Below are 18,593 nucleotides of genomic sequence, written 5' to 3' on the forward strand. Positions count from 1 at the left end.
TCTTCAGAGCTGTTGAGTGAATAATTAAAGCCCAGGATACCTTAACAGTGCCTCTGAGGAAGAGGTGCAGAGCACTGGGGAGAGTGATACCAGTTAACATGACTCATTCTTAGGGTTTCCAAATATGTTTATCTGCTAAAGCATTGGACCTAAGCAGCCTGACATCCACAGACAGGTTAAAAATCAGAAGGTACACATCTTTAAACTAGCTACAAAGCTTCTAACTTGGAGAGGAGAACAAAAGAGAAAGAAAATCCACTGAGTTAAAACATAAGGGTGCTCACTAGAATACTAGGAGCAAGATAATGTAACTAACATGTAATAATAATAAAATGGTTTATTAAGATACACAGTGACACAAGTTTGGTGGTGCACCCAATTTCCAAAATTAACATTACCACAACATTTTATGAGTACCATTTAGAAACACTCTGAAAAACTGAGGATGCCCAGGACAGTGATATAGAAAACATTTAAGCAGATGTCTCTGTCAGTGAAGCTTTTTCCCCACACCAACACATCTAAGAAAACAAGAAATAATGTCTCTACATTTGCTGAAGGTCAACTGCCTGCCTCTGAATTCAAAAAAGTCCCTCTGTCTGAAGCTAGCATATCTGGATCAATTCACAAGTTATCAAAATCCTGGTATTAATTCCAGTTTTATCTGAGTAAAGGTTTCTCCTCTCTGCTGCCTCTGTGGACAGTGCTGGGACTCAGGCTGGATTACCTACACTGCCCTGTACAGATGTCCTTTCCAGTTCCTGACTCACAGTAAAAGCCTTGAAGGCTTCCACAGATTTCTGCTTTTCCTTCTGCCTCTCTAGCTTTGACAGCATTTGACACAGGAGCCCTCTTAAAAGGTTGGCAATCGTTATTACTTAGCCAAGACCATGAGAAGAAGGCCTGGCAGTGCCTAGGAAGACAGAGAAATGCCCGAGGGGAACACAGAGACAGAGGGGTTAAAGGAACATTTCTGATGACAACAGACTGCCTGTAAGCCATTAGCAGAGCTCAGGGCTGCTTGTCCGAGCCACATCCAGCTCCACATCTAAAACCCACATCTCCCCACAAAAGTGTTTTCCAAAAGCCATCTGCAGTTCAGGCTTTTCACACAGCACTTCCCAGCCCAAGACTTCTCTGCCCTCCCTCTCCAAAACCCCTCCATCCTGCAGGCCCTGGGATTTTGTTCTGTGTGCTGCCACTGCTGCTGTACAGCCACAGAAAGGGTCCCAGTCACTTCCCAGCTAAGTGGATGTGGATCTGTCCTCTCCACCTGCAGCACAGCATAACTTCAGTATCACACAGAAACACGACCGCCCAACTCTGTGCTTCTAATTTCCTTCCACAACATCATATGTATGTGGGAGATTTTTCTAGGGATATCTCACAAAATGGTGAGGTTTCCTTGGAGAAGAGCAGTTCTCAAAAGGATGAGGAGCAGTGAGGACACAACATGCCAATGCAGGGGGTAAAATCCTCCACTCAAGTCACTCCTTAGAGCCCAGAAAGTGGCTGGGACACAACACAGGGAAGAGATAGTTTAAAATAGAAATTTTTAACTTGCATTCATTTGAGGAAAAAAGAGGAGGGGAGAAGTCTTCAGCAATACAACAAACTACACAGCTTGTCTCATGAAGTTCTAGCCTCCTGAGTTTTTCATCTGCACTTCATGTGCATTTTCTTACTTCAAATTATGAAAGGGCTCCCCATGAATGATGCAATTACCTGCTGTAAGAAAAGGAAAAACTCAACAACATTGCTTAAGAATGAAAGCATCTGCATGAATAGTTAATTCTTAGTAGCTATTCATGGAAGCACACCCATACTGGCATGCTCCTAAACCACAGCTATAGTCTACATAAATTTTTTAAAATCTAATGCCAGCCAGATTCAGAGACTTTAACTTCTTAACTGTAATGTTTGCATCATGCTTTGTACCTTCCAATCCCTGTAAATGAGATGACCAACAGAGCAGCATTTGAGGTTTTAATTGACATGTGTCAGGGAAAAGCAAGCTATACTGCAAGAACAATTAAAGTAATGTTTTCTGTACCACAGTAACTCAGATTTAATCCTAGCACACTGGCAGGGAACTTGCATAAGTAGATTAGACTGCTTTCAGTACAATATGCCAGATACAAGAGAGCTTTACCAGTAATTCTCACTGTCAGGTTAGTGCCAGCCTCTACAGGTTTAAACACAGTTTGTTCTTTCTCTGCTCTGTGAAGGGGACGTGATCTGTCTGCAACACATTCATTCATACACCTGCATGTAGAACAGTATCTTGTCTCCCCTTCTGTACAAACAGGAAGGGTAGCACTGAATAAAGGGGACTTTAATTACTGAGCAAGCAACATTGCCTCAATTTCTAATGTCACAACAAATCACATGCTAATTGATTTGGAATGGACCAGGTTCCTCCCTCTACCTATTTTGCAATTGTGGTGATTTTACAAAACAATGCAGAAAGAGCAGTGCTGCATAGAGTGTCTAATATCCTTGCCTTAAAAAAAAAACAAACAACCAGCTATGGTAAAGAGGGAATGAAGGAAGAAATCTAGGAAGCCATTCAGGAATTGAAAGAGATGCTTAGCAGAGAGTTAAATTTGTTAACCAGTACTGCTGTCTTGGCAATGATCTGATCACAGCATCCAAACACCCACAGGGACCCAAGAAAGTATCTCCTATTCAAGGCATATCTGGTAGCTGGGGCACTTAAATGAGAGGGGGAAACCCACACAAGCAAGCAGCCAGCCTGTAAGCTGAATCCAAACTAGTTCAAAAACTCTTTTTTGAACAAAAACTCTCAGAAACCACTGAGAATTCAAAGGAAAATATAAATCCTTCCACCTCCAGAGTCCTTGGACCAGCAGCTAGCTGGGTGCTTTACCCAAACACAGGTTAGGATGTTTATTATTGAACTAAAGCTAAGGTAAAGCTCAGTTTAAAGATAAAGAACAGGAAATGACCTTATCTGGCCATCCTTTCTGTCTTTTCACAGGGTATGAATTTTACATGTGTGACTTCAGTAAGGCATGTGAAGTGTTGGGACTAAGTGCCACTGCACAATCTGTGCCCTGGGACTGAGCATTCACTTCATTTGCTGCAAGTGCAACAGAGGATGATGCTCCTCCTGCCAGATGGTCAGGGCTCTGCAATCACAAGCTTTTATGACAAGGCTTTTTACTCTGCAACCTCCATTTGCATCAAGCTTTTGCACTTGTTGTCAAGTTCAGATACATACCTACAGAAGAGGCACATTTTTAAGAGCACTGTAACCCATGAAGGGTTCTTCACTCATATGACTGCACTGTGCTGTTCTAATAGACAGAGATCTTTCCTTAATGCCTCCATAATGAATAATACACCAGACAGGGGCAGGAGAGGGAAGTAGAGAGGGGTAGAGATGAAGTCTTTGTCTAGGGAATGGCTGACAGTGAAGATGCTAGGACCCTAATTTTGGGTACTATGCTCAGTTCCAAGCCACTAACCTTGCTCTTTCAAGACCATGAGTTCTGTACCCAGATTTCAATAGAAACAATGAAGGAACAGAAGTGGAAGCACAGTACAGCTCACATCTATCTGAAAAGACATGTAGCCTGACTTGCATTTACACAGAAGACTTGCATTGGTTTTTGTGTGCTTTCAACAGTTTCCCAAAGGCATTAAACAGGAAGAAACCAAGAAGATTTGGTTTTCTAATGATCAGTGGAATACAAGTATAATACTAAGTTGCTCACAGAGCCTATAAAACACCATGTACAAGCAATTTAAGTTATGAGTTTTAGACACTGAATTAAAACCCTTTCAGGCACAACTCAACTATATAATCTCAATAAGAAACAGACAAATAATTCAAAATTGCACTGTTTACACAACCTCAGACACCACTACTTTAATATTGATTTAACTATATAAGGATTGCTTTCTTTACTCTTGGCACCTCTGCAGCACAGGGGATTATTTCTTCTCCCTTCATTTGAGGGATGGGCAGCAGCACTGAGTGCACAGATGACTGTGAGGGCCAACTGCTAATCTCTCAAAATTCCCATCTGAAATTTATCCCTTATACATCAGACCTTTCTGCTCATAGCAATTGGCTTATTTTGCTCATATCTGTAACACAGCCACTGCTCTTGGGCTGTTCCAGCATCACCCTGGGTTTGGAGCTCCCAAACATCAGGAGCGGAGCAAAACAAGTTCGATGCCATTTCTGCTTTCCTCTCTTTCTTTCTCCCTGATTTTAAAGAACTGCCCTCAACTGTATGCAAGGACTTAGACCACAACAGCCTAGAGCAGAATGCAATCAGCCAGAAAGTAAATGCTTCTCCAAGTTCCCTTCTCAGCACACAGAGCTCAACATTTTGAGAAAACAGAGATCATCACTGCAGATGTGCATCTGTTAAGGCTTTATTACTATTCAAAACTACAAGTTTACCTTGCTGTGCCCTCAGCTGCCCTCCACACCACCCAGGAGCTACTATTCCCCTGAAGAAATACAGAAAATGGTACCTGGAGTTTCAGGCAGATCTTTCTGTAGCCTCTAGCTCTGCCATCCAGATACTTCTGATTAAATACAAAAGACATATATACCAACACCAAACATAAAGCCTGAAGTTTAATGAAAATAAGCCAGTATTTACCTACAAAAAACTCACAAAACACCACATTGGAAGGACAGCATCAGAGATTAGTCCCAGTATGCACAATACTTACATCTTAACAAATGACAAATGTCACAGCCATATTTTATGAAAAATCCTTTCCTTAGGATCTTTTCTCCTGAGAAGCTGAGAAGCTTCAGTTTCTCCATGCTTTGCTGCTTTGGAATGTGATTTGGAGAATTGTTTACCCAGCATGTGAAATTGTTTTTGCTTGATGATCAATGACAGCCACCTGTGTTGAAGCTGTGAGCAGTCACAAGATTTTATTATCATTCCATTCCTTTCTATTCCTTGCTAGCCTTCTGATTAAACCCCTCTTCTATTCTTTCAGCATAGTTTTAATATATCCTTTTGTTTCAATATAATATATATCATAAAATAATAAATCAGCCTTCTGAAACATGGAGTCAAGATTCTCATCTCTTCCCAAGTTGGAGTTGCCTGCCAATTCCACATTTGGTGACCCTGAGTGAGGAACATTGCCACAGATAAATGTCTTCAGTAGAATAAGAGCAAAGGAGTAGCATTTAACAGATTTCCTTGTCTGAGAAGCTTGAGGATTTTCATATAACAGACTTTTTGTGACCAAAACATGCTCTGTCATTACCACCTGTTTGTTCCATGATCATAGGAAAAACATTCTGGCAAAAAAGCCCTCTATAAGCAGGACTGTATGTAGTACCATAAAAGCCCACTTAAATTTAAAAAAGCTAATAGCTACAGAACTAGATACAAGCTGCCAACCCCAAAGGAGATGCATAAGCATATACAGTTTAAAATCTTAGTTTACAGCTTCCTGTGAGCAAGCCCCATGCTCCTAGGAATGAATCTTCAGACAACAGTCTGATTACATTTTGGGGATAAAAACTAGGAAGTTTTTAAGGGTGATATAAGTTCTGAATTCCAAGTCACTTCCACAATACAATTATATAAACAAATCTAAACTAATACTGTAGCACTCCAAGCTCATGGATACACAGCTATTTTTAAACACTTAAAGAAGGATTTTATTTTACATTTTTAACGAATATTTAACTTTTACTGAAGCCATGTCTTTGAAAAAGGTAGGTGTGCTTTGGTGCTTCTGCTTATAAGCACCAAAACGTTTTAGCACCCCCTTCACAGGTTTAAACCAGCTCTAATTGCATGGAAGCACTACTGGTTACAACACTGCAGTGAAGAAGGAGCTGGTGTGACCTTCTAACACTAATGAAGCTACCAGAAGTCTTATCCTTAAAGTCCTGGACAGTGCCATTTGTGCAGACCTGAGCTCCTTAGGCTGCCTTTTCTCTTTCACATGTTCATTAGTAATTCAACAAAACAAATAAAAACCAGAGAGCATTCAGAAGCACATCCAAAGTTAACAAACCTGTCAACTCACAACATCTAAAATTAGAAGTAGGGACAAGGAACTCTAGTATTGAGAAATTAATTGATTTTTCCACAAAATGAAGGCCTATTACTGGAAAGTTACTTCCTAGCCCACAATCTTCAAGTTTTACAACCATAATATAAGGATAAAGAATTAGTAATTTCTATTATTTTTCTGCCTGAAAAGTAAATAACATAATATAATATAATGATACTAATTTGAGTACTTACAGGGTCTCTCAACTCTTCATTGTCTCGAGCTGACGTTCGAGGTATCTTCACCGGGATTTCATCTCCACATTCAGTGTCTGAAGCATTTGGAGACTCTGCTAAATCAAGGAACTCATCTCTCTTGTGACCTCTGAACCTTATTTTGTCCAACTTCTTTAGCATGTTCAGCACTGCACTTTTCTGCTTTACCTTAACATGACGGTTGGAGTCTCTGCAAGATCAAGAAATCAGGAGTATTTTAGAAAGCTTGCAATAAATCTAAATACACACATTTCTATCACTAACTCCTCCCAACCATCTTTCAAGTGCCTTCCTGCCACTTGAGGAAAAACATGCTTAGCTTTTTAACAGGAGTTTTTTCCACAGTGTAACAGATGCATGGTTTAGTTTGCAGTAGTTGATCATTTACCTCTTCCCAGACTATCATGGCCCCTCTCTCCTGGCAGCTTTTAAAGCAAGTCAGAATAGACAAACAGTAACAACCTGCACTCCAAAGAAAGATTAGGAAGTTACTTGAAAAAAAAGGAAAGTTTAGCTGATAAGTCAGTATTTTTCAATTTGTGATGCTTCTAAACAAAGACAGGAAAATTCACCAAGCTTCATAACCAAGTTTTAAATTCCAAGAAAAACTAAAGCAAAAGAGTAAGGATGCCATCATATCTTACTATGACCTCAGCCTAACGAAACAAAGTACCAAAGGTTTACTGAAAAAAGCCACAGACAGATCCATGCAGAAGATTTCATGAAAAATTAGACAGCTGAAACAGACCATAAATCATATTCAAACATACTGCCAAAATCCTTAAAATTACCAAACTTGACAATCTTGTATACCCCTGAAATTTTGCTTTTAGAAAGACAACAGAAGAAAGCTTTATTTATGTGTGTAAACTCATTGTAATGGCAGCTTTTCAAGACACTGCACTGTATAATTTCTGATTTAATCCAGACTTGCCAAACTGGTCCCATTCAAGAAATCACACTCTGTACCAAAGGTGACAAGCTTCATCTAAAAAAAAAAAAAAAAAGAAAAAAAAAAAAGAAAAAAAAAAGAAAAAAAAAAAAAAGCCAAACCCAACATTTAGTTCCTTGATCCTGTCATTCCTGCTCTGTCAGTTTATAACAAAAAAGCCACAGTTATCTCAGTACACAGAGATTCATCTGGAGGATGATGCCATGCTCTAGCAAATGGATTTTTAAAAATCTGTTTTGAGGCACTTGTTCCTGGTACTACCCTTTTGTCCTCTGTGGTCAGCACTACCATCCTCTTCATTAGAGGTCATGCTTGGCTTCATGGCACATCATCCCAGACACTGGTGTGAGATGGAAGTACAAAGGTAAATTCAGACTCATGTCACTTCAGGAGTAAAATAGAGAGCAAAATACAAAAACCTTTTGCTACCACAGCCTTTGTACCTAAGGCAATTCTCACCTCCTAGGACAAACCTCTTTTCAACAAAGCTCTACAACTTTCCCTATGGATTCTCCACTTAACCTAACACTTTGGCATTGACTATTCACTCCAAGTTCAAACGAGATCATTCCCTTCAAATATGTCTTAGTTTGCACCTCTGCCAAAGTTTATTAGCACCTTTCAATTAAACACAGAAGTTTTAAACCAATACAAACCCCTTACAGTACAGCTGGCAAAAAAACCCCACAAAATTCTTCCTTTATCAGAGATGCTTAAAGTTTCAACCTGTGTTTAATCTATCACTTATAGAGAAACACTTATGGTAACTCACACCAAGGTTATTTTCTAAGAACAGCTTTTCTTTGAAGTTCTTTTACTTGTCAGAGCTATGTTTAAAATAGAAACACTTCTTGCTCATTCATTGACTATTTGATGAAGAAACTTGTCAGCTATCACATCCAGAAATATCTCTAGGCCCTACTATTAATAGCAATTAGGGAACAAATGGTATGAGGGAAGTTTAAACCTCTGATAAGCACCAGCACAATTGTATGGTTCTCTCTCCCATCACAATGATCTCCATCTATGTTCAACCAGATTTACACACCATGTAGGAGACCTACAGCAAAGCAGCTGTAAACCAAATCCTGTCTGCTCATCATCCATGCTGCCACTGCTAATGATACAGCAGTGCATGGAAATATATTATAAGGCATGGAAGAGTTACTCCTTTTCTGGAGTGGCTGGCAGCCCATAACGATGGAGGACAAGGACCCATGCCATGCCCTCTCAACCCCTCTCAGAGATGGAGGAGTGAGTGCAGATGAGCATTGCTGTCCTGGACAGAAACAGGAGTCCTCAGCATTCTCCTCTAAAATCACATTTATTCCACTGATCCTCAAAGGACAGGGCTGGATCTGGACATCTTTTATAGCCTGGTATATCCAGCACTTCCACAGATGGATCAAGACAAGAATTCAGCTTTCTTTCCCCTTAAGCGTAAATTCACATTCACTTGCACGTGTAAGAAATGAGAAGCATCAAAAACATCTGGAAACAAAGCAATCTCCAACCCTTTGAATGAAGACTGAAAGAAGCCACAAGGACAGTGAAGAGGCCCACTGCCATAACTGCCAGGGATGGGCACCATTTGGGGAAATTGAGCTCCTTTCTCATCCTAGGATGGCTCATGCATTTCAGCTCAAGGTCACAGAATGACCTGGCCAACAGGTCACCCATGAACACATTTATGGTATTTTTTTACTCACAAAACTGATGACTTACCCCTAAGTATGACTTACCCCTTACCGCCTAGCCTTTTAAAAATGCAATCCTTTCTTTAAATCACTCCACTGAATGAAGTCAGCATAAATTCTGATTTGACAGGTATGTCATGAGGGTCAATATTTCTAAAGGATTATTCAGTAGGTTAACCATTAAAGGAGGACATAGTAAAGAACCACACTCCAAGGCATTTCTGAAGTGCTTGAAGTACAAGAATCTGGTTTATAAAAATATCTTCTCAGTTAAAATTTAAAAATAATAAGATCATTTTGTCTAAAAATTGTTTTGCATGTACCAGGTTCCCAAATTACTTACAGTTACATTACATTAACCTAAGCAGAAATGTAAGCTTGCCAACAAGCTCCTATGAAAACTCATTATCTGGCCTCCAGCCAAATGCTGGATCTAAGACAGGCTTTTTATGTCAGCAGCCTGTTCCTGCAACCAGCAACTTTTTTTATGCTGACATTTCAGCAGTTTCACTAGGAAAAAAGATTCTTGGAGATTCTGTATTCCAACTAACTTGAGTCAAATTTAGGCAAGCTTGGGGAAGCTTTTGTAAAATGAAAGACCAGAATCTGATCTAGAATTAGATTTACTGTAAAATACAGCAACTAAATATCAAAACACTCGCTTCATCATCACAGCTATTCATCCCTCACCTTCTCCCAACTACCTACCCTGGACCCATCCCTACCCAAACACCCATTCTGAGCCCAGCTGGTTCAGCTGTGATTATTTCAGGCTGTTTCTAGTAACTCCCCATACCCACTACATCAAAACCACCATGCAACTCTCTGCATGTGAGGAGCTCAGAGTGCACAGGCAGACCCACATCTCACTCTGCTTCCAAACTAACTATTAACAAATATCATAACACTCTAATAAAAATACAAGTATTTTAATTCCATGCATTTTAAACACTACCAAACATGCATTTCCCAACACTATCATACATGTGACAATAATCAAGTGAAAAAGGCCTATTTTCTCCATGCTTAAAAAACCTCCTAGCTAAAATAATCTTTAAAGATTTTCTTTTTAATTAACATTAATATTCATTAATATTAATTATTAATATCTGCCATTAATATCTACCAGCTAACACAAGTCCTTCAAGCCAGAAGCTTTATTCCTTTTAGAGAGGGCCAGGGAAAAGACGCCTTTATTTTGACCTAGCATGAAAAACCCTCAAACAACTGTCAGACCTTTATTTCAAGTGAATATATCAAGACCCAAAAACAACATACACTCACATTCCAAATTTATACTAAGAACAGAAAAATCAAGTTTTCCCGAACTTCCACATGAAAATTGTGAGGAGATCTACAAGAAATTTTTCAGCCTACGTTTATAGAGACGCTTCAGTAAGCAGACAACCATTTCCAGGGAATATAGACAGCCACCCCTGCCATCTGGAGGGACTTGTGCATGAGATGTGGACAACCCTCCCACCCCTTCGTGCCACTGCCACCCCATTTCTACTCCTGTATGGAGGAGGAAGAGGTTGGGATGCAGAGGGAACTCAGGGAAGTGCAGTAGCCAATGCACTGCTGCTGTCTGACACCTGCCTAAATTCTACCCCTTGTAGAGTCTCCTACAAGTAGTACACAGGTTTTGGTTTCCTGTTGTTGCATTTAGTTTTTACACAAGTACAGTCTGTGGCCTGGTAGACCCAGCGGGGATTGAACAGTGAAATCTTCATGTGCACTTCTCAGAGAAAGGGCTCTGCTTCACAACAGAGGGTTCAGTCAGTTTTCCTTAGCTGTTAACAAAACACAAACCTGCTACACAAAGTCAAACAGCATTGCCTCAGCAAGTGTTAGTCTGGAGCCTGAGGGAAAACAAACAAAGAAACCACTTAAAACATCATGGATGAATGTCATTCCAGGTCATAAAGGCCGTACAAGACTATGGTACAGTAGAGTAACCTTCAAGGCACCCATGTTCCTTTTGCTAGAAAAATAGCTTTTCAGAAAGCTGAAGATGACCTGCTAATCTAGCATACCCCTAGTTCTCATCTCTACATTCCATCTCCTTCATATTGTTCTTTCATTCTCAAAATGCATTTCTGCAGAAGTCCAGTGTAAGAGCCCTGGTATCCAAGAAAAGCCAGGCTGTGTGTGGATGAACAAATACAGACATTGTTGTCAACACCAGGACATTTCGGTCTTATCATGAGGAAGGGATGTACAAACTGAGGGAGTGGAAAGTATCAAGATTGTGTTTGGTATTCATTACTTCTACACTGAAATGCTCCTTAATAATATCCTGAGAGTTGATAGGAGAGCAGTAACACAAGACAAACTCAATCCATCCACATACACTGAAAATTAAGCTTATTGTATTTTTTTCTAGACATGTTTAACTAAAACTGGAAGGAACAGCAAGTATATCTAAGCCTAATACAGATTCAGAGTCCTCTGTATAATGTACTGTGCAAAAAGTTCCCTCCTGCTACATGATTTCCCCCCCAATTTTTCATTTTAATGAATGGAATCTTATTTCAAGTCACTTTCCGAACATTTTGTACTTATTAATATTTAAGAAACTAACCAGAGAAAGATCAACTGCACCAGAGAGCTCCTTGTCTGCTCAGCTTTTCACAGAATTAGAATGGGTCAGAGTGGAAGGAACCAAAGTGGTCATCTGGTCCAATCTCCCTACTCAAGCAGGGTCATCCTAGAACACAGGATAAAAGAAAAGGACACTTTTCTTCCCCCTGTGCATAGACTTCTCCCAGACTACTCTCCAGAAGGCTCACATCTGTGAAGAAAGCCAAACTTTACCCACAGCTGTTCTTTAACAACAGAGAGTGATTTTGCAAAGGGGAAGTTTGTACCTTTCAAGAAAACTCTGCATTAAGCTCAACTCAAAGACATCTAGCACACAGAAGGGGCACAACTCACACTCACCATGGCCCTTTCATGAACAGCCCCAACATGAGACTGAGCTCATCCAGGACAATGCAACATTTTGGGTTCTCAGTGTAGGATGTCATCACTTGTCACTGGAAACCAAGACTGCAATACTTTGGGCCAAACATTCAGTTGGATTGGCCAAGAGCAGCCTACAAACACTCTGAAAATTACAAGGATTGCACAAGAGCCCTCAATTTCTGACATCACAAACACGCAAACAAATCTTCCAACTGAGCCCTCCCCACACTCATCACAACAGGTTCATCCTGAAATAACACTCACTGCCTCAGCGTCACAGTGTGGTCAAGCCTTCCTTGAATTACATCACCCTTGGCTTCAGGGCCATAACATACCCAGAACAAACTCCTTTCTGGTTTTGAGTAATATCTATTAAAAGCTCCTGTCAGGGTCAGGAGTCCTTAAAACTCTAGGAACAGACTAGACTAGACAGGGATAGACTATGGGGATGGACTCTGGTGGGTTGTTTTTCTTCATAATAGATGAAGTTATCAGGCTACCTTTGAAGAAACATTATGCTTAGTAACTCAGGATTATTATGTCTGTAAGTTTGAAGGGAGACAAACAAAAAAATCCCACCAGAATCACTTCCTCTGTGTACACACTCCCAGCAGAAGCAACACTCAGTTAACACAGTTTGGAAACCAACAGGAAGTTGTGCTTTGGTGTTGAGACTTAAAACAGATGCAGCTATTAATTAAGCATCGAGTCAAACAATTTATATTGTCCACTGAGAGGAGGAGGGGAGGAAGAAAAGAGTGGAAAGCTGTGTAACATGTTCTGTAGTTCAATATGGGGACTGGAGATGAAGTTCAACATACAGATCTCGACTACCGCTGCTGAGGTTGTCACAGCAACCATAACGCAGCTTCATGAATATGCATTATGGTAAAATCTATCTTTTTTTCCCCAAAAGGGAGTAACATGTCATTCAGCTCACAACATGAAGTTCCCTGGGAGACAAATCAGGACTGCACAGTAAAAGTGACTTGTCTTCAAAACCTTCAGCTTGGCTGCTGCAAACAAAAGGGCTGGGGGAAGAGGGGAGACCCAGAACATGGTGGCTTGGGGCTGTAGGGATCTCTTCTGTACCTTCCTCAGACAGTACTTCACACATATCTGGCAAAAATGTTAAGGCAGACATTCCCAAAATGAGCTGCTCAGTTCCTGCAGAGTTGCAGATCTTAACCCTCAAGCACCTGGGGACCAGCCCTTCAGTCAGCCAGGCAGCAGCACCAGCGACCCTCCACACCTCCAAAGAAGGATGGAGAAGAGGGAGCTGCTGCTCCACGTCCAAGACAGCTGAAACTGGGGCCCTTGACTTGACCACCACTGGAAAATTGTGGGTGGACTGGTTCACAAAAAAAAAAAAATCCCAAACCACACACACGTACCTACTCAGGTCAAACTCCATTGGGTCAAGGAACAAAAGGCACTAATTGTTTCCACTGAGTGTCTGTGGGAGTTGTACTTTATCCTGAACTCCCCACTTACCCTAACACCTCTTCTGCTAACAGAGAGCCACCATACACACTTCTTCTGTCTGTCATTGTGAAACCTGAAATTAACAAGCTTTGTTAAATTAATTTGTCTGTAAATTGAGAATTTTAACCCCTGAACAGGAAGATGAAATTCATTCTTCCTCAGGACACCTGTGTGGGAGATAATAAAAGTGAGACACTGGTTATGGCACCACAAGAGCTGAACAAATAAACCTTGCATGAAGACTTTGCCTGCAGAGAGGATCTCCAGCAGCATGTATAGACTGGAGGAGCCACCAGTTCAAGCCATGGCAGATAGCCTGTGAAAGGGCTAGCATGTTGTGATAAAGGCCATTGCTGACATGAACTTCTCCCTTCCAGGTCACCCACTGGGTCCTCCTTTCTCCCCTGCTGTGCTCCCATCCCAATCCCAGAGGAGCCCAGCCAAGCCTGAAGCCCTCTAGATCACAGGCTGACACCAAAGAGAGCAACCCCATTAATTTCTGCCACAGCCTTTACGTCATTTGATCACTCATGCAGTTTATCAGCTCATTGCTGAGCAACTAATTTTTGTGTTTGTTTTCTGGCAAGGTCAGTTTAATCAGAGCAGACAGGGATGCAGTCTCACTCCGGGAAGCACAGACTATTGGAAATTCTGCTACTCCCACACAGAAAACATTTCTGGTGGTGGTGGGAAGGGGGAGAAAGCATCATTTTACAGGAGCCACCTGCACTTAAATGAGGTTAAACAACTGCAAAGCTTCACCCTAAAGACAGTGTTTATGAAGCTGCCACAAGGCACATTTCAGAAATTGAACTCAAGAGCTTCATTCCCTACTCTGAAGGACAGGGAAGAGTTTGTCACAGCTTGGCATTGACAAAAGGCTTTTTTCTGCTTCCTTGCTCTGAATTTTGTCTCCTAGTCTGGGCAGAGCAGAGGGTGAAGACAGGAAGATGAGCATCACCAGCTTAGCAAGAGCCTCTGCATATGAGAAGGTTCAGGCAGCTCAGAACTGGATGGACTTCCAACAGGTAAGAAGGTGGGGCACACAGCAAGTGCTGCCCTCAGCAAGAACAGCTTCTGCCTATAAAAACAGAGACATGGGGGTGACAAATGGGGCAGAAGGACAGGACACAATTAACACAGCGTAAGATTAGGTCGTCACTGCGTTTATCTCCTCTTCCACTGTTCAAATGGAAACTGTAAGAAGTCTAACTTGACACAACACTCAAAATAATGCTGGTCTTTTGCAACCTACTTTAAAATAAATATTTAAAGTTGGAAGTACATATACTGGCAGGAGCATCTTATGCAGACTAATAAAGTTTATTAAGAAGGTAATCACTGACTGTTTATAAAAACTGTGAGTCCTGCCAGCCTTGAAGAATTTTGATTATATTCCTTCAATGTAAGAAAGAGCAAGTTATTGACACCTCTTTGATGCCAAGTTTTTAATCATCTCAACTGCATGTTCATCTTCAGAGGGTAACTACAGATAAATCAGAGAATGAAGGTACTACTAAGAAAAAAAGACACTGTAGAAATGAGCTGCAACCCAAGCTTAAAAAAAGATTCTTTGAGAACAGCCTTCCAAAGTCTATACACACTGGCTTGGTGCTAGCAGGTATTTCTTTGAGAGGTCTCTCAGAAGCAAGTGTCTCATCAGCTCAGGGTGTCTGATCACAGCTCACTCAGCAACCTATGAAAACAGAGCAAAGGTACACAGCATTGCCTAGTTTTGAAGAATGTCTGTGCATTCCTTTTTGTTTGTTGTGTGTAAAAACAAAGATATACCCAAGTGAAGCAGACACAGCTCACAGCTAACGAGCACAGCCTGACCAATCTCTGCTGTGCACGTACAGCCACGAGCACAGCTGAGAGCACAAGCCAGGGCTGAAGGGGAGCCTGCCCCAGCCCTCACCACCTCTGCAACTCTGACATGTGAGAAACACTTCCCTGAGCCACACTGCCAAGCCTCCTGTGCACTGCGATCTCACTCACGGCCAGGCCATACAAAAGGAATTACTCAAGCTAAGAGGCAAAGGATCACAGGCTGCAACTGCTCTGTCACACACGCAGGGATAAAATGAACCCCCCTACCCTTCTGACACTAAGGAACCACAGGCCCAGGTTCCCAAATACTTCCCAAATCACATATCTATCAGGGTACTTCACTGAGAACAAGAATAAGGGCCAGAGTACAGCAAGATGGTCTATTCTGAGGGTCTTCTCTCAATTTAGGGAGACAATTCAGTAGAAGTCAACACTAGAACTTTGTGAGTATCCAGTTAACATGAAACCATCCCGATGCAAGTTTTCAGTGAAAGATTCCCAAGATGCAGTAATTTTGTGTACAACACTTTGTAACTTGTTTCTCCAAGTTTTAACTATCCTACTGCTGATCTGAGAATTCATTAACCTTCTGAAATGTGAATGTTGCAAAAAAAAAAACCAATCGAGCATTGCAGTTATGCTGACTACAAAAATCAAAAGACAGAAACAGCTGAGGAAAAGAACTGAGCATTTTACCAAACACCAGTAGCTCTCCAACTGCCATGCAGTTATAAAAATAATGTTAATGCATTAAAGATTTATATAATATTGTAATTCCATGAAGAACTATAAAGACATAGCTAGCACATGCCAATTACAACCATCACTATAATTCAGCATCTTTTCTTTCCTACCTATATACTGGCCCTGAGCTTACAAAGAATGTGTATAATCTCCAAATCACAGACATTTCCACGCACGAAGCAGAGCTGCTGCTCATTCTATTCCTTGCCACTTTCTCCCAACAAATATCTGAAAATGCTTCTGAAGTTGGTGCTACAAATACACAAGAGAGGGAAGGGGGGAAAAAAGTTAAAATACACCATGGAATACACAAGTTTGCAGTATTATAATTACTCATCATGTCAAACCTCTAAATGAAGGGGCATAATATATTGTGCAAAAATTGCATAAATAATGCGTAAAAGGACAGGCACAACACAGAAAGATGGGGTTTATCAGAGTAAGTTAAATGAAGAAGTAACACAGAAAGACCAAGTTTTATACAATAAGTTTGGCTTCAGTCATCAGTTTAATTTCTGGCACTGTCTGCACTACACAGCCCCTTGTAAAAGCCATGTAAACTATTCCTTGAAATCTTACCACAGAGTAAAGAAGTCAAGGTCAAGTTCCCACCAGACTGACAGCAGCTCTGCTGGAAAGCAGCACTCTGGAAAAGAGTCTCCTTCATTCCACCCACGCAGCTTGTCAAAGGATGAGAGAGATATTTTACTCCATGTAGAAGAGTTAGGAAATAGCAGAGGAAGTTGTGTGACACAGGAAAGCACCAAATCTGGTCTCTAGTTATCACAGACCCCTCCTGCATGTCTTCTGACTGCCACCCTTTATGTAAGCCCAACTGCACTGCTCTTACATTTGCTGGGAAAAGAAAGAAATCACTGTACCTGAAATATGGGTTTGATATCTGAACTGCAATTACTTGTTTAAATAATTAACCTAGTGAAATAGCAGGCTCCAGATTGAAAAGCCCTGCTGCTCAAGGTAATCTTCCTTACAGGAGCAAACCTCTATTCTCTCACATTTCAAACTGCATCATTCCCACAGTAACCAGAATATCTGCTCTTTGTCCCCATGCTTACAGTGGAAATCCTAAAATTTTAAGAAACAAAACTCCCAGCTAGTGTAGCCATACCAGGGAGCAGAGGGTACAGTCCTGTGAGAAACTAGATCCCTAAGGAAAAGAACCACAATCCTGCAAGTTAACCCTTTTGTTCAGTAAACTGCTGGGGTCTTCTGCCATAACTGCAGATCTTTCATTTCACATGTTGATTTTAACATGCTTGGGACAGCAAAACTCAGCAGAAATCCTTGCTATTAAATCTGATTCTTCCAAGAAGCAGCTGTGGTCTGGGCATCTCCTTCATGTTCTTTCCCAACAACCTCTGCCTGTAATATCAACTGCTGTCAAAAAAGCCAATTTGGGTGTTACCACTAACTGCTCTAAGGTGAGGATTGAAGATGGACACCAGGCCAGCCCAGGAAAAGGCTGCCATACATGCTTAGCAGTAGTGAGGGTTCGACAGGCAACGGATGGAGAAGTATGAAGGTGAGGCTGAGCAAAGTACATCCCCTCACCCCACCAACAGTCACAGAGGGGACCGTAGCCTATGAGGAAGTAGAATAACCTAGGAAAGAATGATGGAGAAGTCAGGGAGGGAAAGAAAAAAAAAAAAAAGACATTACTCAAGTTTCCCGTGCATTCTTGTGTTTTCTCCCAAATTTTATTAGTTGACAAAACCTATTTAATTTTACACACAAAACCAAAATAACTCGTCACTCAAGACACTCAACACTGCTGGAAACAAGCTCCAGCCAGCAATCATAATGCACTCATCTTCACACACACACACACAGGGCAGCTCAGCTCCCCACCTCCAGCAGCCTGGAGCATACACAGGCTGCCACAGGAACAGGGACAAAACAGGAGATGCATGGCCACATTCTACGAGCAATTTTGAGGCCTCCTTAAAGCAAGAATAGAGCCAAGAAAAACTAAAGAAAAAATTCCATAATTTCAAGGAAACACAAAAATTATGCTTCACATAAGTCTGTAAGGAAGACACAAAGGCTCTTCCTAACAATAAAGCACACAGCTGAGGTAATTACCATAAGCTTGCCCAGTTCATACTAATTTGGTCATATTTGTAAAAAATTAACATTTTAATGGTGCCTCTTATATTCTATCGCCTCATTACTGCAGATGACAAAGGAGTTAACAACTACATTTCTGAAGCTGCTTGAAACAACTGGAACAAGATTATCTTAGAGCAAGTCTTTAAATAAAGCAGGGCATGTCAACAAACCAGCTCCACTTCTCTGCAAAGGGGGAGCCTGCTGTCAGCATCACCACCAAAGTATACACATAGGCTAAGTGGCATTTCTCCCAAGAGAACCAGCTCCTCTCTAGAAACAGCAGTACTAGCTGGTTTCCACCAGGTTTCAACATGAGATGTACTGAACACATGGAAAAGGAAAAAAAAATCTCTCCCAGATCGGTCCATTTGATCCCAAGCATGGGGTAACACATGAATCCAATGCACTTAATGGATCAGCTTTTTGGTTTATTAACCAAGCCTGTAAAAGCTCTCTAAATTACCATACTTTTTGCATGCTCTATTATAAAAAAACCCCAGT

At 41.0% G+C, this 18,593-nt stretch overlaps 1 protein-coding gene across 1 annotated transcript in view; it reads right to left on the minus strand.

Annotated features, from left to right (window-relative positions):
- Positions 1-18,593, minus strand: part of GRAMD4 (GRAM domain containing 4) — a 76,312-nt gene that overhangs the window by 46,000 nt on the left and 11,719 nt on the right. Inside the window, exon 2 of the mRNA XM_066550783.1 lies at positions 6,267-6,477. Within this exon, the coding sequence (XP_066406880.1) occupies positions 6,267-6,477 (211 nt within the window). The remainder of the gene's footprint in view (positions 1-6,266; positions 6,478-18,593) is intronic.

The sequence above is a fragment of the Molothrus aeneus genome, chromosome 5 (genome assembly GCF_037042795.1).
Source record: "Molothrus aeneus isolate 106 chromosome 5, BPBGC_Maene_1.0, whole genome shotgun sequence".
Taxonomy (NCBI): domain Eukaryota; kingdom Metazoa; phylum Chordata; class Aves; order Passeriformes; family Icteridae; genus Molothrus; species Molothrus aeneus.